The following is a 26,886-nucleotide window of genomic DNA, read 5'->3' as shown; positions in this document are numbered from 1 at the left end:
TCGATTTTTTAAACCCAGCCCTAATATTTTCCAGAGTTGGCCAGACACCTATCTGCACCCTACAGCATTGGGGTGTGTGTGTGTGTGTGTGTGTGTGTGTGTGTGTGTGTGTATACAGTAAGTGTGTGTGTGTCTGAATCACAATTACCCTACTGAGGCTGGTTACTTCATGAATATAATCTCTACTTCGTGTGAAAGCGGATAGTCATGAATAAACCTAATGCATTCTGGCCACCTGGAAACCCAGTGGAGCCGACACTCATTAGTCTGCCATGAAGAGGGGCGCTTAGTTATACGACATTATTTGTCTGTGGGGGCTGAGATTGCACTTAGCGATCTGACTTCCACTTGTGACACTTGTGTGTCAATTATTTTAAAGTCTTTGTGTTCGATTTTGTCTCTGTATTGAATGTTGTGTCTGTCTGGGTCTTTGTGCTGTATGGGCGCCGTCTCTCTCGATCTTGTCTCACTTGAGAGAGAGCGAGGCCCTGTCTCTCCATCTGAGGGAATACGGATCAACATAGGGTTCGGGTTCGAGAAAATAAAGTGATGGAGACGGAATTCAATTAACTACAGTGGATAGAAGGGAGCCGGAGACACGATCGGCCGAATGACATTTCGAGAGCCTGTCGTCTACAATACTTTCATCGTCATCTTTTTTTTCATCTGGTTTTACTGGAATCGCAGCTCATTGTGACTCAATGTATCAATCGATTAGTGTTCCTGTCATAGTTGGTCTAAGACGACGCTGGGTACTAACAATATTATACACACGCACACACACACACACACACACACACACACGCGCACGCACGCACATATGGGGGGGTGATTTGTGCCACGTGTTAGCTAACTGAGCGGACGCTCGCGACGATCGTCTCTAGCTTTCATGCGTGCAATCCATCTGAAACACCTTGCTCTTTCTTCTCCATCCCTCTTACCCTCTTACGTACAGTACACACACACACACACACACGCACACACACACACACACACACCTCCGCAGGGACCATGGCGGTGGCTCTGAGAGGTAATCATGTCGTTACTAAATGTTCCCCAATTGTTCAGCCATGCCAGATTCTACAGAGAACTCCCCAATAACATTGGATATAATAGTATAAATATGTACCCCATGTTTGGACCATATTATGTCAGGTTGCTTTGCACTGTCGTACACGGTACAGATAATGCAGCCACTATGACGTGACGAGTGTTGTATCACCTTTGACCTTCCCTCTTCATTTCAAACTGGCCCCTCATTTCAAACTGGCCCCTCATTTCAAACTGGCCCCTCATTTCAAACTGGCCCCTCATTTCAAACTGGCCCCTCATTTCAAACTGGCCCCTCATTTCAAACTGGCCCCTCATTTCAAACTGGCCCCTCATTTCAAACTGGCCCCTCAATCGGCTAACTTGAACAAAATGGTGTCCCTCGGAGTCTGCGGTTCCCACGGTTCTCTGTGGCGTCAGGTTCTAAAGGGTCTCTTTGGGCCCCATGCCGACTGGACTGATGGACCGGGTCACTCACACGCTATCGCTGTCTCCCACTCCGGAGACTGAATGAGCAGGCTGCTTAGAACGGGCCCGGAGACCATCGTCCATCATGCAGTATCCATCCAGGCTGAGTTCTCTCTTTTCTTATCTGTCTCCATTTCACACACAAGCAAATAAAAACGTCTTTAGTAAAAATGCATGCAAACATTATTGATATTCAACTCAATAGAACACCTACTGGCGCACACACACTCTCTCACTCTCTCTCTCTCTCTGTCTCTTTCTCTCTCCCTCTCTCTCTCTCCCTCTCCCTCTCTCTCTCTCTCTGTCTCTTTCTCTCTCCCTCTCTCCCTCTCTCTCTCTCTCTCTCTCTCTCTCCCTCTCTCTCTCTCTCTCTCCCCCTCTCTCTCTCCCTCTCTCTCTCTCCCTCGCTCTCCCTCGCTCTCCCTCTCTCTCTCTCTCTCTCAATTATTAAAAAAATAATCTCAGCGCACGAATAGTGAGATGTTCTTTCAGAAAGACATTTTACAGACCGTTAAAACGCCTCTGGTTTTCCCTGATATCATATGAAAGATTACAGATTGCGGAACAGCTTCGTCAGCTCATATTTTGCCAGAATTTGTGCGTTTACAGTTGCAGACTGTATAGACTTTGCATTGACTTGCATTTTATTGCCCTCAGTTTCATGTAGGCTGTATGAAATGTAAAAACACTTTAAGTCTTTATTCCATTTTCAAGTCTTTATTGTTGATTTATTAGACAAGCCTCCCGTTCCTAGGAACAAAGAGGTAATTTTAGTTGAAATGTTATAGCACCCATGTCTGGTCATAAATTACATAGTGAATATACCTTTGTTTTATAGCCTATTCCTCCACCTCGAGCTTCACTTTTTTCCATTTACAGTACATACATTTATTTTATTTTAATCTCTAGTTCTTAACTCCTTTTGTAAAGGGACATCACATTCTCTATTCCAACTGAAACAAATAAAATAAATTAGCGCCTACACTTGCTTTATTTAAGCATCCCTTGCCAGGCTCACGGGATGCAGATGAAAGAATAAGTTATAGTGTATAGACATAGGCTACAATCGCTTCACACGCCATAAGTCTATACACATATCGCCCAATTAGTGATCTAGCCCACTCGTGTTCATGAGGATATTGAATACACCCACTCTGTCTCTCTCTCTCGCTCTCTATCACACACACACACACACACACACACACACACACACACTGTCTCTCAAACACAAACACACACTGTCTCTCATACTCTCTCTCACAAACACACATTCTCTCTCTCGCTCTCTCTCTCTCTCTCTCTCATACACACACACACACACACACACAGACACTGTCTCTCAAACACAAACACTGTCTCTCATACTCTCTCTCACAAACACACATTCTCTCTCTCTCTCTCTCTCTCTCTCTCTTTCATTCACACACACACACACACACACACACACACACACACTGTCTCTCATACTCTCTCTCACAAACACACATTATCTCTCTCTCTCTCACACACACACACACACACACACACACACACACACACTGCAGGTGGGTGTTGTCGGCCGGTGTGACAATAACCACCTGCAGCTGAACATCAGCAAAACAAAAGAGCCAATGGTTGACCTCTGTGAGAAGAGGAAGCCGGCTGCTCCAATCACCTTCAAGGGAGAGGAGGTGGAATAGTCCACTCCTACAACTTCATGGGGGTGCACCTAAACAACAAACACCAGACAGTGATGCACTCGACGGGAAGGGGCAGTACCACCTCGGGCGCCTCAGATCGTTTGAGGTTTGCAGCAAACCGCTGCGCATGTTCTACGAGTCGGCGGGGGCCGGCGCGGTATTCTTTGCTGTTGCATGCTGGGAGAGGAGGCATTGCTACAGGTGATGCCAACAAGCTGAATAAGCTGATCAGGAAGGCGGCCAAACACAAAAGCACACTCTGTCTCTCTCTTTCACACACACACACACACACACACACACACACACACACACACACACACACACACACACACTAGCCTCATCCCTATGAGATAAACGCTCTCTCTCTCTCTACCATAAGTGTGCCACTGCGCCAGTCTCATTTGAATGCATGTAACTTAGATAATTATGTGCAAAATTGCCCCAAATAAGCCTTGCTTCTGATCCACAAAGTCCATGAGCTAACTGCCACACGCGGTTAGAGATACCGCAAATACCGCTTTTGAAAAGCTGGCGTTACCTGCAGCAGTCGGCGCGCACTCTCTCCTTCTGTCTCTCCTTCTCTCTCCTCAGAACTTGTGAGGTTTGAATGATATTGAATTGATATTGAATGATATTAAGGGCGAAACATATAAAGTGGGATTTAAAAATAAATGCACAGCAATAAACAGAACTAATATTTTCTGCAAAAAAAAGGTGTGATCTGTCTTTTTCATTATGATCCAATCTGCGTCCTGAAATATGGGGGAAAGGTCACATGTCTAATTGCAATCATGGGTGGAAATTGCACACAGGTGGCAAATTTGTGGGCGTGTTTGCCCGGGCATCAATCAATCAATCAATCAATCAATCAAAGCTTTATTTGTATAGCGCATTTCATACCCAGAGGCAACACAATGCGCTTTACAGAGAACAAGGGAGGTGGGCATACGACCCACCCCTACATATTCCAGAGGGAAGCAAAAAAACAGTAGCATATCATTAGAGCAACATTTTTTGTGAATTAACTGGAGCTGATTGCTGCAAAATTGCAATTGCTGTGCAAAATATTGAGCTATTAGCAGGAGCAATTCATTCTGGATTTGTGGATTTGGGTCTTAGCTTTGCCCCTTGTGATTACAGATCACATAATGTGCTTCATCTTAACCTCCGGTCCCCGTTGACAGGAAGTATGATTTGCGACCGCGCGTCTCTGCAGAAAACTCTATTCATCAGTTTGTTATCTCCGACCAGCAGCGAGCCGCGGACCGCCATGTTCCTCTCGGCGGAGACGATGACAGGACACCTTCGGAGAGAGCAGGTCCACGCTGGTCTCCCTCTGCAAGAGATAAGCGCTGTCGGGCGGGGCGCAGCCTCGGAAACCTAGCGTTAGCCTAGCGTCCTGCTAGGCTACAACACGACAGCGTCATATACATGGTTTCCTTGCCAGTCTGATAAATGATGCATGATGGGTAATGAAGAGTTAATGGCCGAGAGGAAGGAACACAATTGTAGATCAGACTCAAGATTTATGGAGAACAATAGCAAACAGATCCTGGGTCAGTCACAGAGACACACTCCATTCAGAGTATAACAGCAGACAGATCCTGGGTCAGTCACAGAGACACTCCATTTAGAGTATAAAAGCAGACAGATCCTGGGTCAGCCACAGAGACACACTCCATTCAGAGTATAACAGCAGACAGATCCTGGGTCAGTTACAGAGACACACTCCATTCAGAGTATAACAGCAGACAGATCCTGGGTCAGTCACAGAGACGCACTCCATTCAGAGTATAACAGCAGACAGATCCTGGGTCAGTCACAGAGACACACTCCCATTCAGAGTATAACAGCAGACAGATCCTGGGTCAGTCACAAAAAACGTGCTAGAGTCAGCAGAAAACCTCTTATCACCGTCTCAATTAAGCACCGTTTAAAGTTCGAGAGAGTTTTCGAAAGTGGCTGATGAGACCATGATGCATTGCGGCCGCGCCGTCTCGCCTGCCTCGAACCCTGATGTTGTGATGTCATGTCGGTTGAAAGGGATTGCGTGCTCAGCTGTGGAGACCGTCGTGTTTTTAAACCTGCGGGTGAGGAATTCAATTCCCAACCGACACCATTTGCTATGATAAACATGCAAAACGTTGAGATCAAAGGATGAGCGTCCCTCAACTCATACACTATTTTAGTATTATCAACAGGCTGAATCTCTGACTTAATGTTGTTCATGTCTCTAGTAACGGTTTATTATGGTCTGTGCCCAAGGCCAAATTTTCAAGCATTAATTCAGCACCATAGGAAACTAACTATTGATTTATGGAGGATTTGTTGTGTACAGTCTTGCTACAGTCATTAGCGTGAGTAATAGATACTGTATATCGTGACCAGCCACAAATAAACAGATTCCGGGGGTGTAGGGGAGGGTATAAGTTCCTAACCTCTCAACGTTTTTCGTATGAAGTGAATATAATGCGCTGAGACGGCAAAGAGCTCCCTCGTCATCCATCTCAGTCCTCGGGTCCAAAGCTCTCACAGATCCAGTCACCAGTATCAGGGGTTAAACCTGATGGAACCTTGTAGCCGAGATGAAATTGCCTTTTCTTTCTCTCTTTCTTCACACACCTTCAAACAACCCAATTACATGTACCAGTAACTTCGGTGCATCGGTCGTTTTCATATATCCTTGCTCAGGACATGCTCAAGATTGTTAGTCGTATAGCTGAGCAGTACTGTAACACTGTACGGTAATAACGCTGTAATAACATTCATTAGACAGTAGGGTCTGCCTCTTAAACACATTGTGTAGTGAAGCAGCAAAGTAGCCAAAGTTGACAGCCTCTCTAATTAACAGAAAGAAAACGTTGTTTGTGTACTGTAAGTGCCAAGTACAGTACCTGAGGCCATCTGGAGAGGATCCAAGTTAACAGTAGGAGGGAGTGGATGTATATACGTACTCCAGGAGCTCGCTCGATCGCCTTGTTGAGAGAGGTCAGGGAAGAATTTCTACAGCTCACTTATCTGGCCCCCGGGTGATTACTGTTTTTTTTGCTTCCCTCTGGAATATGTAGAGAGTGGGTCGTATGCCCACCTCCCTTGTTCTCTGTAAAGCGCATTGTGTTGCCTCTGGGTATGAAATGCGCTATACAAATAAAGCTTTGATTGATTGATTGATTGATTGATTGATTGATTGATTGATTGATGTGAGATCAGAACGGCCCCTGGAGGAGCTGGGTTCAGTCGGTTCATTTTCATGGACAGCTCTGCTCAAACTAATATATAACTCATTTATCTTGGGATGACATGACAAATGCAATGACAAAAAAAACAGTAACAAAACAAAGGATGACTTTCTTTTTTGCCCGGGAAGTTATTGAATATTTTCTCCTTTGCTCTCTTTCAAATCATTCCACCTCAGTTTGCAGTCCAGGCTATTGCGTTTGGAAACACCAACTGCTCTCAGACTGGGATATTAAATCACAAATAATTATGTTTTTTAACTGTGAGTGTGATGTTTTTGATTGTAATTGTGAGGCAAACCTGTGGACTTCGTCCGTCAGAAATTCCAGTTCGTGCTCGGAAAATTCAATCTTTATTTCTCTCTCTGCCATCGTCCTGGGACTTGCATACCGTTTTTGTATTTCTACTACTTTACCATATCAGGAGCAAATTGCACTCAGCTGCAACACTGTATGGGCGTGTTTGCGTTAGAACGTCATTAGCGCAATATCTTCAGTGAATAGGTCGTTAAGACGCAGCGCAAAGCGGCACAAATCACAAGCAGTTCACGGGGATAGCGGCCGCAATCCATGTCTTTGTTAATTCGCCCCTTAACGCGCAGCGTGTTTCTAAATATCTCTAGATGTGAGATCAGGCTCCTGGAGTGTTCCGTAATGATCCTGACTGAATCATTAGCCCACGTTCGAATTACAATACAACACCAAGAGATAGAGATGGAATCCTGCCCTTAATCTTCCTTCAGAACTCATTATGAATTAAAGATGACGTGGAAATGCTAATTATGAAAATACTGCGAATATATTACCACAGTTCTGATTACTTTTATTTGAAATCTAAACTTCCTCCATCAATATAGAATGGTATTTCCCAACAGAAAGGAACCTGGTCTTGTTGCCGTTAGCTATCTCTGTCTCTGTCTCAGACTCTAAATCAGCTCCAGGCTTCAAACAGAAGTATCTCACATTCTCCTGCTAATCCATAAAGATGAGACATTCTGATAACGCCTAGTTTCCCTCTTAACTCCAGACCCTTCAATTATTCACTAACTTCAAACAACTTGTTGAGGGCGATCCAGGATATCACTCACAGACGCCTTAAAGGAGTAGTAAAGAGAAAAAGCATGTTTAGCCCTGTTTTAAGGTTACTTGTGATCATCAATGAAACCCTTTGCGGCAAATTTGATGTCAGAACACCAACGGACACCAATTACACCCTCGGTGAGCTTCTTGTCTTTGAAATCGAGGGTTTAACATGTTTTTTGAATGATTTTTCAAGATGCCCATCCACATCCATTGTATGACCAAAACGGTGGTAGAGCAATTATGAACTTTCTCGAAAATGCTAGCTTTGTCAACGTTTTGATCTGAACCATTGTATATGATCACAAGTAACCTTAAAACAGGGCTAAACATGCATTTTCCCTTTACTACTCCTTTAAGTGAAGGAACATGTAATTTTGCAGGGGGACACATACAATAGACTGAGCCCAGCCAATAGCCACAGAAAAACTCCCAATAGCCCCAATCCAAAACATGGTATTTAATCCCTTCTTAATGGTGGAGAGTTTTAAGGAAATTAACATCTTCAGGACCCCATGGCGTTTAAAAGCGATTGTGTTCACAGAATGGGCTCACTGTAGGAAGTATGATGAAGGAAAATGCTTTTTGTGTGAGAACACTCTTGCAATTCCTTTTCTCTCACTAAAATACCGTTTACCGTACTTATATACAGCTATAGCTACATACATAAGTGGAGTCCATTTACCATTTACTCAATCAATCAATCAATGAAAGCTTTATTTATATAGCGCATTTCATACCCAGAGGCAACACAATGTGCTTTACAGAGAACAAGGGAGGTGGGCATACGACCCACTCTCTACATATTCCAGAGGGAAGCAAAAAAACAGTATCACCCAGGGGCCAGATAAGTGAGCTGTAAAAATTCTTCCCTGACCCCTCTCAACAAGGCGATGGAGCAAGCTCCTGGAGTATGTTTGTCTACCAGATAAGAACATTTATAATACATTGCATTAAATTACATTTCAGAGTGAGAGAGGCTAAAAGCATCATAGGAGAGAGAATATTCTACGGACATGCTACGACATCCACTATCTTACTGAAATACTGTGACAGTCGTATAAACGTTTCAACAACATTGTGATGTTGAGTCAGAGGGTGATTGTGGATGGCTTGACATACAGCAACTGTGCTGGCAACAATTATCTTTCATGTAAGCCAAGTACAATATTGATATTTCATTATGCATATTTTAAGTGGAGAACAGTAGCCTACCTTACCAATGGCATTAATGTTAATACTGTACAATAGGTTTATAACAGTAGATGGAGACAGTGGGGATGGGTGGATTGCAGTGAGGCTGATGGAGAGTGGCCATTTTGAAGGGTATGGCAATGTTAAGTGGTATTAGTGCGACGCCCCCTAGCTGTTATAAAATCACTATAACACACGGCCTCGCGTGGTTTATTGCTGAAATACATGTACAGGGTTCTACTGTACGCCATAAAAACGGCAGGGCAAGGGTTGCTAATGAGACAGGCTAATGAGTAGGTGGTCCACTAGAGAGTGGCTAACGGCTAACCCGTGGGTGTAATGTAGTGTGGACCACACGATGGCCTGTTCAGTCAGATCATTTGTCTTCACTGGTTCTCTCCTAACCAGTGTTGCGCTACGGGAGGAGCCCTCAGGAAATGATTAACAGAAAGACGGCGTGCATACACGCTGCCACGCCCGCCTGCCCCGCCCGCCCCGCCTGCCACGCCCACTGACCCCACACCACTGACCCCACACCACTGACCCCACACCACTGACCCCACACCACTGACCCCACACTGACCCCACACCCGCGGCGGCTAGCTCGCTTGTTTCCGAACACGTGGAGCGGCTCTCTGCTGAAGCGTTGGTTCAGTCGGTCATAATACGCAGTCATTATTCAGTCAGTCATAATACGCCCTCCTGATTCAGTCATTATTCAGTCAGTCATAATACGCCCTCCTGATTCAGTCATTATTCAGTCAGTCATAATACGCCCTCCTGATTCAGTCATTATTCAGTCAGTCATAATACGCCCCTCCTGATTCAGTCATTATTCAGTCAGTCATAATACGCCCTCCTGATTCAGTCATTATTCAGTCAGTCATAATACGCCCTCCTGATTCAGTCATTATTCAGTCAGTCATAATACGCCCTCCTGATTCAGTCATTATTCAGTCAGTCATAAAACGCCCTCCTGATTCAGTCATTATTCAGTCAGTCATAATACGCCCTCCTGATTCAGTCATTATTCAGTCAGTCATAATACGCCCTCCTGATTCAGTCATTATTCAGTCAGTCATAATACGCCCCCTCCTGATTCAGTCATTATTCAACGTACTGTAAGGTCACCATGACGGATGCTCTGATTCAACACAATCAGCCCCCCGACGGTTTCACAAGCGTCCATGAGTCATGAGGGCTTCCATCAACCCTTCCATCAGCGGCGGTGCTGCGACGAGCTTCAAGATGGCGGCTTATTGTTCCGTTGAAGGTTAAAGGTCACTGTGGGACTGAGACATATTGATACAGTAGAGGATGTGCTACGTGTCTCTGGTTGTGTCTGGATGACTCACTTATTTCGAAATCAACAAGGCTAACTAGAATTGGTTTTACTAGAACTGCCTCTGCACACACATATGAATTTGTCAACAACAATGTTGTTTGTCAAATGAATGATAACATGAAAAACAATACAAACCCATCAACTCATGCTTCTCCTGAAACTTGACATAAAACTTGAGAGTGTAAAGGAAAAATCTTACTTGGTTTAGTTTAGATTTCAAAGAACACGCTAAGTGGTCGTTCAAGCTGGTTTCAAACAAAGACAATAGTTTATTCTATGTTACGATTTTGCAAATTCGGACTCGAACACAGGAAGTGAATCCGGGCAGAGTGAGTCAGATGGGGACGAGGTCGATAGGTTATAACGTGAAAAAGGAAGTGACATAGTTTCAGGATGAAGAGGACAGGGAAGTGATATCACACAGGAAGAATTTGTAGTTTTCACAGACTGATCTATGAGAACGAACTACAAAGTTAGAACAACAGTCAAGTAGGAAAACAAAACACTGTGGTGAGACTTGAATTTCATTCACAAGAGGCTGTCATGAGTGCATTCACATGTTTATTGTAAACACCCAGCTGGACTCATGTAGAACAACACGACACACACCTTCACCAGAACAGAAAATAACATCCAGTATAGCGGGTTCCCCCAGAGAACTTTGTTCTCCTGGACTCTACCGGAACATAAATTAGAGCTTTGTTCTCCTGGACTCGACCGGAACATAAATTAGACCATCCCAACAGGTCGGAACTGAAGACATACGTATTTGTATGTATTGGATCTCAAAATGGGCACGTCCACATACAATATGAATTCAGTTGCATATCATATAATATAAGTTATAACTTAATAACATCTCTCTTTAAATCACAAGATAATAGGTAATATTATGGACATCCTCAACGTTTGAGCACCGTTTGTCCAGATGTGATTTCTGGTGTGTTCTTGTACACAATGTTCCTCCAGAGACAAATGTCCAAATGTCTCTTTATCCTTTTCTTTCTCTATAGACTTTCTCTATAGTCCATTGGCATGTTAAGTATATACTCTAAACAGCAAATCACATTTCAAAATAGTTCTCAAGGCCAGACATGCGTATCCATATAAAATAGTCTCTTTTCACGAATGGGATCGGCATGCCATGGTCAACTGTTCATAAGCTGATATTCTCACGTTTATTTTCTCCAATGTCATCCATTAATGTCATCCATTAATGTCATCCATTAATAAATGTCTGCTTTTAAAACTCAAAACTATACAGTAATGATAATAAAACATTTTTTTTCTCAACATTTTGTCTTTTTCCGACATGATAACATGTTCGTTTGAGTGCAACATTGTAAAAAATAATACAGTTGTGGCATACTGTACTATTGATGAAGCAAATAAACCTTAGCACTTCCGAGACTAAAAGCAAATTTTGCCCTTGAATATCAGATGAATGATACATTCACAATCTCTTCTTTACATCGATATCAGTATCTTTTTTGATTTGACGTACAATTTTCAAAACACAAAGACTTCTTTGCCGACAAATAAATACTTTAACTGAACATCAGCGGTACTGTTTGCTACAGAAAAATAAATGGGGAACTGTAAAAAGGTTATTGTCTTTAGTGGCAAGTGTCAAGTAATGCAATGTACTCTTCATAACGGTCCAAGCAAGCGCCATGTCGCAGAACTGGACCACCCACTCTTATGGCGTTGTACAGGATAGATATTGACCTTTGCCCTTTGACCTTTGTGCCTCAGCAGCGTAGCTGTGTTGGTTAGCCTCTGAACCCTCGTGTGGAGTGGATGATGTCGTGTTTATTAGCACCTACTGTCTGAAACAACCCTCCCCCCCCACACGGGGGCCAGGAAGGGCTCATGACTAATGTGGTTTGGCTGGTTTGTTTGAACCAGAAGCACAATCTTAATCAAACAGGCTGGGAGACTCTCTCTACACACAATACAACACACACACACACACATACACACACACACACACACTTACCTATGAGCAGTCTTGATCACGACTAGGGGTTTTCTCTGGAACTCGAAAGCTGAATATCCTCTAGTCTGTTTTGTGAAGTTTGTTGAACAAAGAGATGAACTTCCCAGGTTTGAGTGAAGCTGCAGACGAGTCATCAGTTGGGAGCGGTTTACCTCCTGGATGGAATGGGATATGAGAAACCCTCTCATCTAGAGATATCGTCTAGGATAGAAGGGCCAAGGGAGAGGTGCTGATCCGTCTCATGGCATAGCAACAGTATGCTTCAGCAATGAAGGAAACGCCACAACCCATATGAGCTACACAGAAAGCTGACAAGATTGGACACATTGGTCTTACAACTAACGGCGTTGCTCAGTTGCTGGAACAGCAAATCTTTGGTATTCTGCAACTCGTCCCAAAACGGTTCTGAAATCAACCTTGAATGCCAATTCAGACACGATTACGAGCAATGGGGCCTAATGGGCTAATATCATTACGAAAGCATTCCCCTGGCAGACGCCTGAACTCTCTCCAGATTGTCTATTTGTGAGGCCATTTTGTGATGCTCGTCCTACTGGTGAGACGCTTCAATTTCATTTGGCCCCAATGTCCTCAGCTGCACTGCGTAGCCTCACGCACAACGAGGATTAATGCTGGATCAGATTGGAGTGCGTGGAAAGCCCGACACATTTCCACCGTCCTAATTACACCAGCCTGCTACCGAGGGCCCCCTGTGAGTGATTATCTCAATCACATTTCGGGTCAGAGGTCAAATGTAGCAAATGACTAGCCTCGTGAGACCACCCTGATCATATTGTTCCACTCCGTCTGGCGCGTGTCAGGCTAGGGAATTACCAGCAAAGGCGAATTACCAGCAATGGGAGTTACCAGAAAAAGACAGAGAAAGACAGAGAGAGAGAGAGAGAGAGAGAGAGAGGACAAGGAAAAGGAGGGAGGACATAGGTAGATTGGGAATTACCAGCAAGAGGAATTACCAGCAATGGGAGTTACCAGCAAAGGGAATTACCAGCAAAGAGAATTACCAGAAAAAGACAGAGAAAGACAGAGAGAGAGAGAGAGGACAAGGAAAAGGAGGGAGGACATAGGTAGATTGTCCTCGTCATGCACTAGTGCAGGGTGGGGGCTAAGCAATACCAATGTCCCGGGAACAAAGAATCTTATAACTATTAACCTTTCAAGCACATAGATTATAAGATACTGAATTCCCTCTCTTCTAGCATGGAGAATTTTGTCTCATGAATCATTGAGAGTGTGGCATCTCACGTCAGCTTGCCTTCACTGTGACATTTTATGGGATTGGGCGAAAGAAAAACCCTAGACAACCATTCAACATGAACCTCAGCCCCACATTCTTGACAGGATGAGTGATGGAGTAGCCGATCGGCGGCCATCTTAATGCGATTCCTCAGTCATGTGATCAACACCTGCTGGATAATTCACACCGCATTCATTCAAAATGTCTTCAAAGGTAAAATACTTTCCCCAAGTTGTCAGCGTTCTTCGCTCTGCAGTGTTGTCCCATATTCCCGGATGCACACGCACGTACGCGCACACACACACACACACACACACACACACACACACACACATCTAATTATAGACCACACAGGAGGCAGAGAGTATGTATGCAAGAGAGAGAGAGAGAGGGAGGGAGAGAGAGAGAGAGAGAGAGACAGAGAGAGAAGGAGAGAGAGTGACAGAGAGATAGAAACAGACAGAGAGAGACAGAGAGCAAGAGAGAGAGACAGAGAGAGAGACAGAGAGCGAGAGAGAGAGACCGAGAGAGAGAGGAGAGAGAGAGACAGAGATAGAAACAGAGAGACAGAGAGAAGAGAAGAGAGAGAGACAGAGATAGAAATAGAGAGAGACAGAGACAGAGAGTGAGAGACAGAGAGAGAGAGGAGAGAGAGAGAGACAGAGATAGAAATAGAGAGAGACAGAGAGTGAGAGACAGACAGAGACAGAAGGAGAGAGAGAGAGAGACAGAGAGCGAGAGACCGTCCACTGGAATGTGTAAGTGCTAGTCAGTCAGTGTGTGTGCGTGGGGGATGTAAGAGCGCCCGGGGGGGGGGGGGGGGGGGGGGTCAGGTCCGCTGAGGGTGACGACGGGCATCTGGCCGGCCAACAGTCATACAGGACCCTCGGCCATCCCCTCCAGGGGCAGCGTGGTGGCGTTGTCGGTGGGCTGGCCATCGTCCTGGGCGGAGGGCAGGTGGGGGGGTGGGACTAGGCTGGCATAAGGCAGGTGGCAGTCCATGTGCAGGAAGGGTGGGTAGTGCTGCCGGTAGCAGATGTAAGCAAAGAGAAGGCCGATCACTCCTCCCACAACGGCATCTGGTGCAAACACAACACAAGCAGTGGCACATTGCATGGGAAACTCACAGTACGATACGGATAACATTAAACCGCGGCGAAGTCACAAGCCGTTTGGGAGTTTAAGTAGTGACAATTGACGTGACGGCGTCAACGTTCTAGGACCCAATTTGTGACCCAACGACCGCTCTTCCCTAAATGACATAACCGTCGGTGTGGTTGGCAGAAATAGATTTAACAGCTAGTATACTTTAGCTACAAGGGTATGTTGTTTTGATTGATTTGTTTACTTCAGTGTCACACCTTTTTTCGTGCCCAGCCCATATGTGCTTATGAGACAGTAAACATACATGAAACAAAAGTTTAACCAATAAAAGTGCATTCTCTACCCATTTCACAGTTAACAATGTTAAGGTTGCACTGAAACGGACGTTTGAGATCATCTAACTTCCGTAGTTTGACGTATTTCCGACGCAAACAAGCTATGAGGGCGGGACATGCGTTTAGAGGAATTTGATTGGAACATTGACAAGTGGACGGGTTTTAAGAACTTTAGACAGATTCGATAGGAGGAGAGCGTTGATTGACGGGTGGATGTCGTGAGATTATTGGCCTAAAATCTAAGGTACCTGTTGTCGTCATTGCACGTGACCTACCGTTTTCCAGGAAGTAAGAAATTATATACTTTGATATAAGATTACAACAAAAGTAGAATTTTTTAATTTTTATGGCATACATCGTTGAATAGGTGAACACTATGACCAATTATGTGAACCAAAATGGGACAGAATGCTTTTTTCCTTTCAGTGCGACTTTAACCGTGGTATGTTATTGATATGCTATGTTATTTACAAACCAGGACAACCTACAGTATACGAATTACAGTGCATGCATCACCTAATGTTTCACATAACCCACGTACACATAAGGATGACAGGAGATAATGCTTCCTTTTATAACGCTCATATAGCGGTTTATTTAGAATAAGAAGGAAATTGCTAGAAGCAGATTCATGCAATACACGGGTATATAATCAAATATCAAATCAAACATTTAATAATTGGGAACGTGGCTGGAGAAAGATTCTATAAAGACGGCCTATCCTACATAGAAACCCTCTATCAGTACATTTCTTCTTGACCAATGACAAGCGTTGACTTGATCAGCCAACGCCCAATCTTCACGGGGACCAACGTCCTCTTTGTAGTCCATGCGGAGGTGACCGCCTCATTTTGGCGAAAAGCAGAAGTCAACCCCCGTAAGCCAACGTCACGAGAGATACCGTTTCTTCAGGTGAAACATACCGAAGTGAGCTTGTCAACTCTGTCGAACCACATTAAAGAAGTGATTCTGCATGAGCGCTCAGAGCAGTCGTGTGTCGCCGCTCTTCCAGACACAAAATGCATGGGTTTGAGTTCCTTGGGTCATTAGCTTCCCTTTTTACCAGTGACACTATGGGACACTTGCACATGAAACACATCCCTTGTTGCCATGGTTACTGAGGCTTCTGGTCGCCAGGGGAGAGCATCTCTTACCCTGCTTGACTTGGTACAGGAAGTGAGAGGCAGCCACGGTACGTTAGCGTAGCCATAGCCAGGCTAAAACATGCTATCAGGTTAGGAGGAGGCTAGCGAGAGGCCATGGATAGGAGGCTAGGGAGAGGCCATGGAGAGGCTAGGAAGAGGGCCATGGAGAGGAGGCTAGGGGCCAAGCAGAGGAGGCTAGGGAGAGGCCATGGAGAGGAGGCTAGGGAGAGGCCATGGAGAGGAGGCTAGGGGCCAATCAGAGGAGGCTAGGGAGAGGCCAGGCAGAGGAGGCTAGGGAGAGGCCATGGAGAGGAGGCTAGGGAGAGGCCATGGAGAGGAGGCTAGGGAGAGGAGGCTAGGGAGAGGCCATGGAGAGGAGGCTAGGGAGAGGCCATGGAGAGGAGGCTAGGGAGAGGCCGTGAGAGGAGGCTAGGGAGAGGCCCATGGAGAGGAGGCTAGGGAGAGGGCCATGGAGAGGAGGCTAGGGAGAGGCCATGGAGGGGAGGCTAGGGAGAGGCCAGAGCAGACGGAGGGGGAAGGAGGATAGAGAGGAGTGAGCCAGCAAGCTTAAGATAAGTGGCAGTGACACAAAGAGAGAGAGAGAGAGAGAGAGCTGAGAGAGAGAAAACTGAGAGAGGGAGAGAGAGCTGAGAGAGAGGGAGCTGAGAGAGAGAAAACAGAGAGAGAGAGAGGGAGCTGAGAGAGAGAAAACTGAGAGAGGGGGAGAGAGAGAGGGAGAGAGAGAGAGCTGAGAGAAAGAGAGAGCGGGAGAGAGAGAGAGGGAGAGAGAGTCGGAGCTAAAAAGACGAGACGGAGGAGGACATGAGGAGGGAACATCAGTGGCAGGAGCAGATGGTGGAGATAATGCAAAGCAGCAACAGCTCTGCCCAAATGCAGGCAACCCTGGCGCACTCCTTCAAGAGCAGCAGCAGCCAGCACAAACACTGCAGGCTAGGAAAACGTACGACGGGAAATTGAGATGATAGGGAGAAGAAACAATTTGTATCTCAGATAAATGTTGTTAAAATTGGTTTACGGTTTGGTTTGCAGTGTTGTGAGGTATTTGGTTCGCAGTCTTTCTCCCTTTTCTTTCTCGCTGGCACGCTGCCAGTGGTGATGACCGAAGCACTTGGTTCTTTGTTTTACACTCCGACTCGTTGGAAAGTTCGCGGATGCCCCCGAGCCGTCGGTGCTTAAAGTTCCGATTCTTTCTCCTGGCTCGCTGGCAAGGAGAACAAAGGCGAGTGAAAAGGTCAGATTCAAAGTTTGTTGTGTGGGGATCACACGTCTTGAATGAGGCCTGCTATTTCCGCCCTGGCGAATTAGCATTCTCCGTTTTTCCCAATGACTCTTCTTCTCACCATCTAGGAGAGCAAAGTTAATGTCTGCACCATAAACTGTTAGGAACCCAGCATCAGTGCTCAGACATAAATGAGATCCTCGCTGACGTGTTGAGGTTGAGTGGGTGTGTTCCCTGGCATCCTCCACCCCTCGCGGTCCAGCAGGCCGCCTAATAGGGACCTCCAGACTCTGTTTATCCTAGCTCCAGACTCTGTTTATCCTAGCTCCAGACTCTGTTTACCCTAGCTTCAGACTCTGTTTACCCTAGCTACAGACTCTGTTTTCCCTAGCTCCAGACTCTGTTTACCCTAGCTCCAGACTCTGTTTTCCCTAGCTTCAGACTCTGTTTACCCTAGCTACAGACTCTGTTTACCCTAGCTCCAGACTGTTTACCCTAGCTCCAGACTCTGTTTACCCAAGCTCCAGACTCTGTTTACCCAAGCTCCAGACTCTGTTTTCCCTAGCTTCAGACTCTGTTTTCCCTAGCTCCAGACTCTGTTTTCCCTAGCTCCAGACTCTGTTTATCCTAGCTCCAGACTCTGTTTTCCCTAGCTCCAGACTCTGTTTTCCCTAGCTCCAGACTCTGTTTTCCCTAGCTCCAGACTCTGTTTACCCTAGCTCCAGACTCTGTTTTCCCTAGCTTCAGACTCTGTTTTCCCTAGCTCCAGACTCTGTTTACCCTAGCTCCAGACTCTGTTTACCCTAGCTTCAGACTCTGTTTACCCTAGACGCTGATTACCCTAACTCCAGACTCTGTTTTCCCTAGCTTCAGACTCTGTTAACCCTAGCTACAGACTCTGATTACCCTAGCTCCAGACTCTGTTTTCCCTAACTCCAGACTCTGAGTACCCTAGCTCCAGACTCTGTTTTCCCTAGCTCCAGACTCTGTTTACCCTAGCTCCAGACTCTGTTTTCCCTAACTCCAGACTCTGTTTATCCTAGCTCCAGACTCTGTTTACCCTAGCTTCAGACTCTGTTTTCCCTAGCTCCAGACTCTGTTTCCCTAGCTTCAGACTCTGTTTTCCCTAGCTTCAGACTCTGTTTTCTCTCGCTCCAGACTCTGATTACCCTAGCTCCAGACTCTGTTTTCCCTAGCTCCAGACTCTGTTTTCCCTAGCTCCAGACTCTGTTTTCCCTAGCTCCAGACTCTGTTTTCCCTAGCTCCAGACTCTGTTTTCCCTAGATCCAGACTCTGTTTTCCCTAACTCCAGACTCTGTTTTCCCTAACTCCAGACTCTGTTTTCCCTAGCTCCAGACTCTGATTACCCTAGCTTCAGACTCTGTTTTCCCCACTCCAGACTCTGTTTACCCTAGCTACAGACTCTGTTTACTCTGGCTCCAGACTCTGTTTTCCCTAGCTCCACACTCTGTTTACCCTACCTCCAGACTCTGTTTTCCCTAGCTCCAGACTCTGTTTACCCTAGCTCCAGACTCTGTTTACCCTAGCTCCAGACTCTGCGAACCCTATCTCCAGACTCTGTTTACTCTGGCTCCAGACTCTGTTTATCCTAGCTCCAGACTCTGTTTTCCCTAGCTCCAGACTCTGTTTTCCCTAGCTCCAGACTCTGTTTATCCTAGCTTCAGACTCTGTTTACCCTAGCTCCAGACTCTGTTTTCCCTAGCTTCACACTCTGTTTTCCCTATCTCCAGACTGTTTACCCTAGCTCCAGACTCTGTTTTCCCTAGCTCCAGACTCTGTTTACCCTAGCTTCAGACTCTGTTTACCCTAGCTCCAAACTCTGTTTACCCTAGCTCCAGACTCTGTTTTCCCTAGCTCCAGACTCTGTTTATCCTAGCTCCAGACTCTGTTTTCCCTAACTCCAGACTGGGGTCGTCAAGTTTAACGGAGCACACCAACACTAGCTGTTTACTACATCACCTCCTCTGCAGTGCTGGCGAGCGGACAGCTGTTATGTCCTTTAAAGGGCCAGTTGGTCCAGTCTGGAAGAGACAAAAGATCTCTACTGTTTGCTATTGAGATCCATTTTATTTTGTTGGATGGTTGTATTGCTCACACTGTACGCCCTCAAATGTCTCGGATAAACAGGAGGCGTTAACAGGCTCGATACCATGATTTATGAAGACATATCCAATGTACACACGGTTTCCGGTAAAAGTAATTAACAACCTCTGTTGTCATACTGCAAACCCGCTGTCATGTAATATCCTTTCTGTCTCCCTTTCTCTCTTTCACACACACACACACACACACACACACACACACACACACACACACACACACACACACACACACACACACACACACACACACACACACACACACACTCGCTCTCTCCCTGTCTATCGCGGTCCCGCGCCTCTCCGCGCTGACGAGACGGTGACGGGAAGTGGAACAGACAGATGTGATTATCTCTCGCAGGTTGGGTTTTATATTGTCCTCCTTGTCACCAGAGGTAGTGTTTACACACACCTCCTCCTCCTCCTCCTCCTCCTCCTCCTCTTCACACAGCCTCTCTGTCTCCTGTGTTTCGGGTATCGGTGGTGAGAATGTGCACGCAAGCTGTTTTTGTTACATAATCCTCTCCACCGGTTGACGCTCTAAACGTGTGAGCTGTGAGGTTAAGGCTCGGAGCATGTCATCGTAGGGTACCCATGTCTTGTACATTTGACCGATAGACATCATCGACTCCCGGACGTTAAACACGCGTGACGAAACTCCGAAGACATGAGGGGGACCTCGTCTGACTCGCAAAGTCCCGCGGGGGGGTGCAGTCTGCTGACGAGGCTGGACCGGGGTGGGGGGGACGGGGGGGGGGGGGGGACTGACCTTGCCAGTGGTGTTTGTAGTCGCAGGTGCGGGACAGGGCGATCATCACGGCGCTGTAGAGGGGCAGCACCGCGGCGCACAGGCGCCAGCTGCGCCCGCGACCGCCCTCCGTGAAGCACTGCAACTTCCCCGCCAGGTAAAAGGAGGTGAAGCCCAGGCCAGAGAACGCAACTGAGAGAGAGAGAGAGAGAGAGAGAGAGAGAGAGAGAGAGAGAGAGAGAGAGAGAGAGAGAGAGGGATAAACGCCTTACCGCACAGCTCTTCCAAGACGGTACACAACTCCGCATCGGACACGGATACGGTACCGTAGCCCCGCCGTACGCCCGAGGCAACGGAGAGACGAGCAAGCAGCAATGTTCTGTATCTGTGGCTGTAGGGGGGGAGGAACCCGGCCCCCCCTCTCCAGCAGCGGTGTGGGGGGGCTACTCCTCTCCAGGCGGCTGGAAGGACAGGAGCGACCGCCCGCCTGATTGCGGGAATTAAAGGCGTGTGATGGAGCTGCAGGAGGCGGCGATGAGACAGGGTCGTTAGTTTCGAGCGGCGGGCCGGCCAAACGGAGCCCATCAGCCAATCGGTCTTCTGCACGCGTGCAGAGGGAGGGAATGGATGAGAGGGAGAGAGAGAGGATGAGAGGCCACGGGGGATGTTAACAGTCGTCCCCATGGTGGTATTTCTGGCAGAGCTCGTTCGTTTATGGATCAAACCTTTTTTCTTTCTCTCTTCTGCTATTGATTCGACGCACCCCTTCACTGGCGCGACTTTAAGTGGCTGCAGTCTGCGTTCTCTACCTTGGGTCAGGAGAGAAATCTTTGCGTTTACAGTTGGACAACGCCTGAGATACTGTACTCTTTGTGTGCCGTTTTCAACACGACAGAATTTAGTGCCAGACTGCAAACACTGCAATGTCTCCATTATGTCTACGTCTTTGTCCCGTTGAAGGCTATTGGCTATCACTGTAGGTCTACAGTCCCAAAGTTGAGGATGGAGGATTGGCACCCTCCCGCCATTTTCTCTTGCTGTGCTTCAGTTAGTACATTCGATCCAGTATGTCCCATGTAGCATTTATATACTGTATTAAAAGATAATTCAACAGTTTAAAGTTAGATGCATATTATGTATGAACAGGGACATACTGTACGAGTCTCTGTCACGCGTCACAGAGCACATCTGTAGACCCGAGTGCTGAACGTTGACAGCCAGCGCTCAGCAAGGGACGTGTTTCCAGAGAGTGGAACCAGACAGAGATACGTTTTGATGTATATTTTATAGTTTATGCCACATTCCATCTTCAGACAATTCATTCATGTGGTTAACTTGTGACACAGTCTCTGTGGAGAAGGTCGCGAGAGGATGTCTCAACCGAACCGCTATGGTAATCAGTCCTCTTCAGGCATATTGTGTCAGAAATGCAATCTCTGCCAAAATAAAGGGGGTTAATGAGAATGGGGGACAGCTATGGAGAAATGAGATTGCTTTTTTTATCTTCACATACAGGTTCTTGCAAAATAACTGTCGAAAGTTGCAATTTTGTCTCACTTTTCCCAAAGCTCTCTACAGCAGGTTGCAGATTCAATTTTCTGGCAAGATAGCCAAGGGGATGAGAATAAATGTACAGTCGATGAAGAAGAAATGTATTTCGTTAAATTAGGCATAAGGGTTTCATGTTTCCATAAAAATCTCTCTGGAAGACATCAAAACAGTGATTCCTGTGATGTAGTTTCACTGAGGAACAAGGGCAAGACTTCTCATTTTCCCAAAGATAAGTAAAAATCATTCCACCTTCTTCAAAGCCAGCAACCACAAAAATATAGTCCTGCAACTTAAAACACCCTGCCATATTGCATACTGAGACGTCGGCCATCTTGTTGATCGGTTGAGCAGAATGTTAACTGGAAGGAGGACGATGGGTTCATGTGTCGTTCAGTAGTCCTTCTGGGCAGCCCAGAGCATCTGGCCTGTGATTGGCCAGCATAATGTGCGCTCACTGGTGTTGACGGATCTGTCGCACGACTTCTTCTATGGTTTCGGTTGGTTGGTTGGTCCTTCCCCCCTAGGCTGGATTAAGGCTAAAGATTTCTACCGGTAGCTGGTTTGTTCAAATCTTTTTCAGACGAGGTAGTACAAAAAATATTGAAATAACTTTTTTCTGCTTTCATCTTTTCTAGGCCGGTACTTGCTAGGTCTTCCTCTAGTCCTCTCTCTCCTGCATGAGGTTGGCCTACTGTAGATCCGCTGTCTCGAAGCCAGATCAAATGAACGATTCATAATTGATATGTTATTCGATAGCCTAATTTTTTACACATGTAATATTCATACTGGTTTAAATAAACAATTTGAGAGTTTTTCTCATCTTTGCTGAGTTTGGGAAAGGAATTAAAGGCTTGTTCTATATAGACGCCTGTCCCAAATATAGACCGGTTGAGTTCAGCGATTGAAGGAAATATAAGCCTGGGCTATTAATTGAAGTTTTACGGTACATTATCATTTAGTCAAGTCAAGTCAAACTTTATTTATAAAGCACATTTAAAACCATGGTTGATCAAAGTACTGTACAGTGGGCTAAAAGGCACTAAAACAATACAATATAATACAAATATATAACGAGAGACGAACAGGAAATACATACACAAATGAATGCAGTGCTAAGGTCATCTACAGTTGACCTTGACCTTGAGCTGAAAAAAGGCTACTTTAACCACAGAGGTCATTTGTTTCTCAAATTTGAAAGCATTGTCAAAAGTAAAACCAAGACTTTTTTCGTTTACTCCCTAGACTTATATACTTGTATAGTTATATATATATATTTATACAGACAATGTATGCAGGTACACACACAACCCAGATAGCAAGCGGATGTGTAATGATTCTGGGCCATATATGAGCTGGAACTAAGCCACAAGGGCCAGATCTGGCCTGGATATGGCCCAGATCCGCTTGCTATCTGACACACACACACACACACACACACATATATATATGAAACGCCAAATTTCCCCCTGGAGGGATCAATAAAGTGTTCCCTTATCTTAGCCTGTTCGCCCTAACATGTCTCACACAGCCACTTCCTCATTTCCACATGTCTCTGTTTTAATAGCCCCACCGCTTTGTCTGCGACCCACGAATCGCCCTTGTCTGCCCCCACACCTGTAGCCGAGGCCGAATGTCCCATCTCACCCCACGCCGTCTCCAGAACGACCTTCCGTCTGGACGCCGTCCCCTCGTCCCGACCCCTGACCCCTGCCCTCTGCGCTGCATATAAACTACTGTTTTACCAAGCAGGACATGATCTACCCTGAGTCATGGAACGCAACGGTAGACTGTGTTGTCCTTATATACCTGTAGATGAGTGTGTGTGTGTGTGTGTGTGTGTGTGGACTAGGGGATAGTCACACTCACACAACAAACACCACGCAGTTCTCATGGTTCTGTGACGTTTTCCATGTAAGGAAAATAAATCATGTGTGAGGTAGGGATGGATATTGGGAAGGACCTCATGATATGAAAGTCTTCTCCGTTCTCCCTGGAGGTGATCGTGAGGGCGGAGGGAACGTAAGGACATTTTAAATCCATTTAAAACATGAAATATGTATCTATGACTGAATTATATCCTTCATTTTATTCATCTATACTGTATCTATTCACGGTTTTGTTCGGTATATTTTCCTTGTACAAAAAAAAGGTCAATAAAAAGTTAAATATCAATATTGTATATTGTGGGAAAAAATAATGCAATGGATTTTATTGCACAACTCTAGTGTGAAGATTCAAACCAGTTCCTTCACTTTGTGACACACAGAAAGTCTCTCAGACTCAAATTCGAGCAAACACTGGAGCCAAACGTTTCAATAATACGATTTTATATTCCCCAGCTATTGGATATGAAGGATACAATGAGTAAAGGTTCATAGTTCAACGTATAATATATTTATGAGACCCTAATATCCACAAGGAAAGATGTCATGTGAATATGAATAACAAAAAGGTAATCACAGATATTCTGGGCACACCTGGGACCGGCTGTGTTTACAACTCTCTCTCTTACTTCCCTGAGATCACGCCAGATTGTTTTCTTCTCGTCTCCTCCGTTTTACACCCCTGACAGTCACCCCCGAAGTAAAAACTGAATCCAAAAGAATCAAACGAGGTTCTAAAAACTCCCCGAGCAAAACGATCCGTTCCAAGTTCTTATTCGACACCAGTATTGCTTGAATTCTCGGCAACGGAACCAGGTTCACTGTCGGATTAATAATTTATCATTTGACAAATGTGCTGCAGTCTCTCAATCTCCATAACCCCACGAACCCCACAAATCACGCCTCCATCTCCACTGTGCCCCTTGACTGGGCACCCCTCCCCTAACCCATAGCCAGCTGTTTCTCTCCTCTCTCAGCCCACGGCAGCACCATTCATCAGGGGCGCTGGTGATTGGCTCGTTCATCAGGTAAGGGCCACTTAGGGGCACATGGGTGCTGGGGCTGGTGGCCCTGGTGAAGGCCAAGGGCCACTCAGACCAGATTGGATGTTCTTCTCCACTCCAGACCACACGGGGAGCTGCCCCCATCTCCTCCACATCTCTCTCTACATCTCAAGCGCTGCACAATAGCGCCGTGGCACTATTAGCGCCCGCGTTCTGATGGGCGCGTGCCGTGTGTGAACCAGGAGTATGAATTATAGAGCAATCTCCCTCTCTAACAGGACGTGGACTGCACTTCAAAGAGCTGGGTTATTATATATATATATATATATTATATATATATATGGTGTGCAACTTTAAGATTACTTTTCAACATCACATTGACTTGGGAAGTGGCCATGAAATTGCCTCCTCCCTGAACATCAATAAAATGTAGGTTTCAACTGTCTTGTCTACGTAGAGAAAGTCCTCTGAGTCGACGGTGCTTGAGTAGTTTTACTGTTATCCTGTGATCCTGTGATCCTGTGTCTGATTTAATGCTTCTGTATAGTGAATGAGGTCACACACACACACACACACACACACACACACACAAGACACATAATCATCTCATTTTCGGAGACCTAACCTCCGGTGAAAATTTCTGTATCATATATTTGTTTACCGAGTCAATTTGCTTGACTCATTAAAGTTTTGACAAAACCAGGCAACCAATGTAACAAATATCGATTCAAAATCTACACTACACACACATTTGCATACAAATACAGTAGTACATGTATAAATACACTAGTACATGTATAAATACACTAGTACATGTATAAATACACTAGAACATGTATAAATACACTAGTACATGTATAGTCCAAAACATTTGCTGCATTCGTGCTTCCACAACTACTGTGGCTGGTGTAGCATATATTAGTCAGAGACTAGTGTGTGTGTGTGTGTGTGTGTGTGTGTCTGAGTGTGTCTGAGTGTGTGTGTGTGTCTGAGTGTGTGTGTGTGTGTGTGTGTCTGAGTGTGTGTGTGTGTGCATGCGTGTGTGTGTGTCTGAGTGTGTGTGCGCGCGTGTGTGTGTCTGAGTGTGTGTGTGTCTGAGTGTGTGTGTGTGTGTGTGTGTGTGTGTGTGTGTTACTCACAGGAGGAGTGGCTGCTGGGAAAGCTCTTCCGGCCCTCTGAGACCAGGTCCGGCTCCCCGGAGCACATCATCTTAGCGTTCACCAGCCCGTCAGGGAAGCAGCGCTGGAAGAAGTCTGGCCTCGGCCTGCATGGGGTTAGCAACACAACAACAACAACACAACAACAACTGTCTCTACGGGCGTGAAAAACCCCCACGCACTGCCTGAACACAGGCTCATCTGGCAATGCGAGGCTAAGGCTGCTTGTCCAATTAATACAGCATTCCAGGACAAAATACACTAACAATGTGTATTGAATTTAAATCAGACAGTGGAAGGTTTGCGGCTGTTGGACTACTTGTTCTGGGTTCGAGTACCGTCGGTTCGTTACCTGCCAACTATCAACTTGATGGTGTTTGTGAAGACGCCGTTCAAAGCCAGAGCCAGGGACACAGCTGCAGAGGAGAGAGGAAGACAAAACAGGAAGTGGTTCGAGCATAAGGCAGACTTGGACGGGGGTGCGTCTTTAACAACACTGACTGACGCTGTGCCAGGGGAAGACGCCAAGCACGGATCGACTAATCAGAAGAGCGTCTTTGGGGGGAAGAGATACAAGCCGGCCTACAGAACGAGCTCCTCGGTAGGGGGATGTTGGAGTCGCGCCAGTTATCCGGGTTTAATCGCACAATAAAACGCTCTAAAAGTCTCCAAGGCCTCCGAGATCGCCGAGGTGACTCGGAGGAGGGTTGGGTTCTTGTCGTTAACTACGTTTGAAACTACCTTTCGTCTTATTCTCCCGAGCTACTCTAACGAGACAGTGGGACCCTTGGGTTCGCTGAGCGGGGAGAGTGGAATTTCCCACGGGATTCTTGTCAGCTAAAGCAGGGGAAGTGCTCTCTGGGTGGTACGGCCAGAACCAGCGAAGACCCTGACAAGGAGAAATGAGGCGTCTCCATTATGCTGGCTGCTCACTAGAGGATTTTTAGGCCCTGATTTTGGCTCCGATCCACCGCTCCCATTAACCCACGGCACCCTGCAAAGAAGCTACCATGCCCTGACAGCAGTGTGCTGGAGGAAGACTGAACTGAAGAACGACCACAGACCGCCACACAACACCCTACACCCTACACCCTACACCCCACACCTTACACCCTACACCCCACACCCCCACACCCCACAACCCCACACCCTACACCCTACATCCTACACCCCACACCTTACACCCTACACCCCGCCACCCCACACCCCACACCCCACACCCTACACCCCACACCCCACACCCTACACCCCACACCCTACACCCTACACCCTACACCCCTACACCCTACACCC

At 46.2% G+C, this 26,886-nt stretch overlaps 1 protein-coding gene across 1 annotated transcript in view; it reads right to left on the bottom strand.

The window, feature by feature from the left end:
* Window positions 1-14,179: 14,179 nt before the first annotated feature.
* plpp4 (phospholipid phosphatase 4) overlaps window positions 14,180-26,886 on the bottom strand; it is a gene marked incomplete at both ends in the record, with an annotated part of 21,250 nt that continues 8,543 nt past the window's right edge. Inside the window, 4 exons of the mRNA XM_084463322.1 lie at window positions 14,180-14,385; window positions 20,020-20,190; window positions 25,576-25,700; window positions 25,946-26,009. Of these exons, the coding sequence (XP_084319448.1) occupies window positions 14,180-14,385; window positions 20,020-20,190; window positions 25,576-25,700; window positions 25,946-26,009 (566 nt within the window). The remainder of the gene's footprint in view (window positions 14,386-20,019; window positions 20,191-25,575; window positions 25,701-25,945; window positions 26,010-26,886) is intronic.

This window comes from Borostomias antarcticus (assembly GCF_949987555.1).
Source record: "Borostomias antarcticus genome assembly, contig: scaffold_209, whole genome shotgun sequence".
Classification (NCBI taxonomy): Eukaryota; Metazoa; Chordata; class Actinopteri; order Stomiiformes; family Stomiidae; genus Borostomias; species Borostomias antarcticus.
This window is presented reverse-complemented; position numbering and strand designations above follow the sequence as displayed.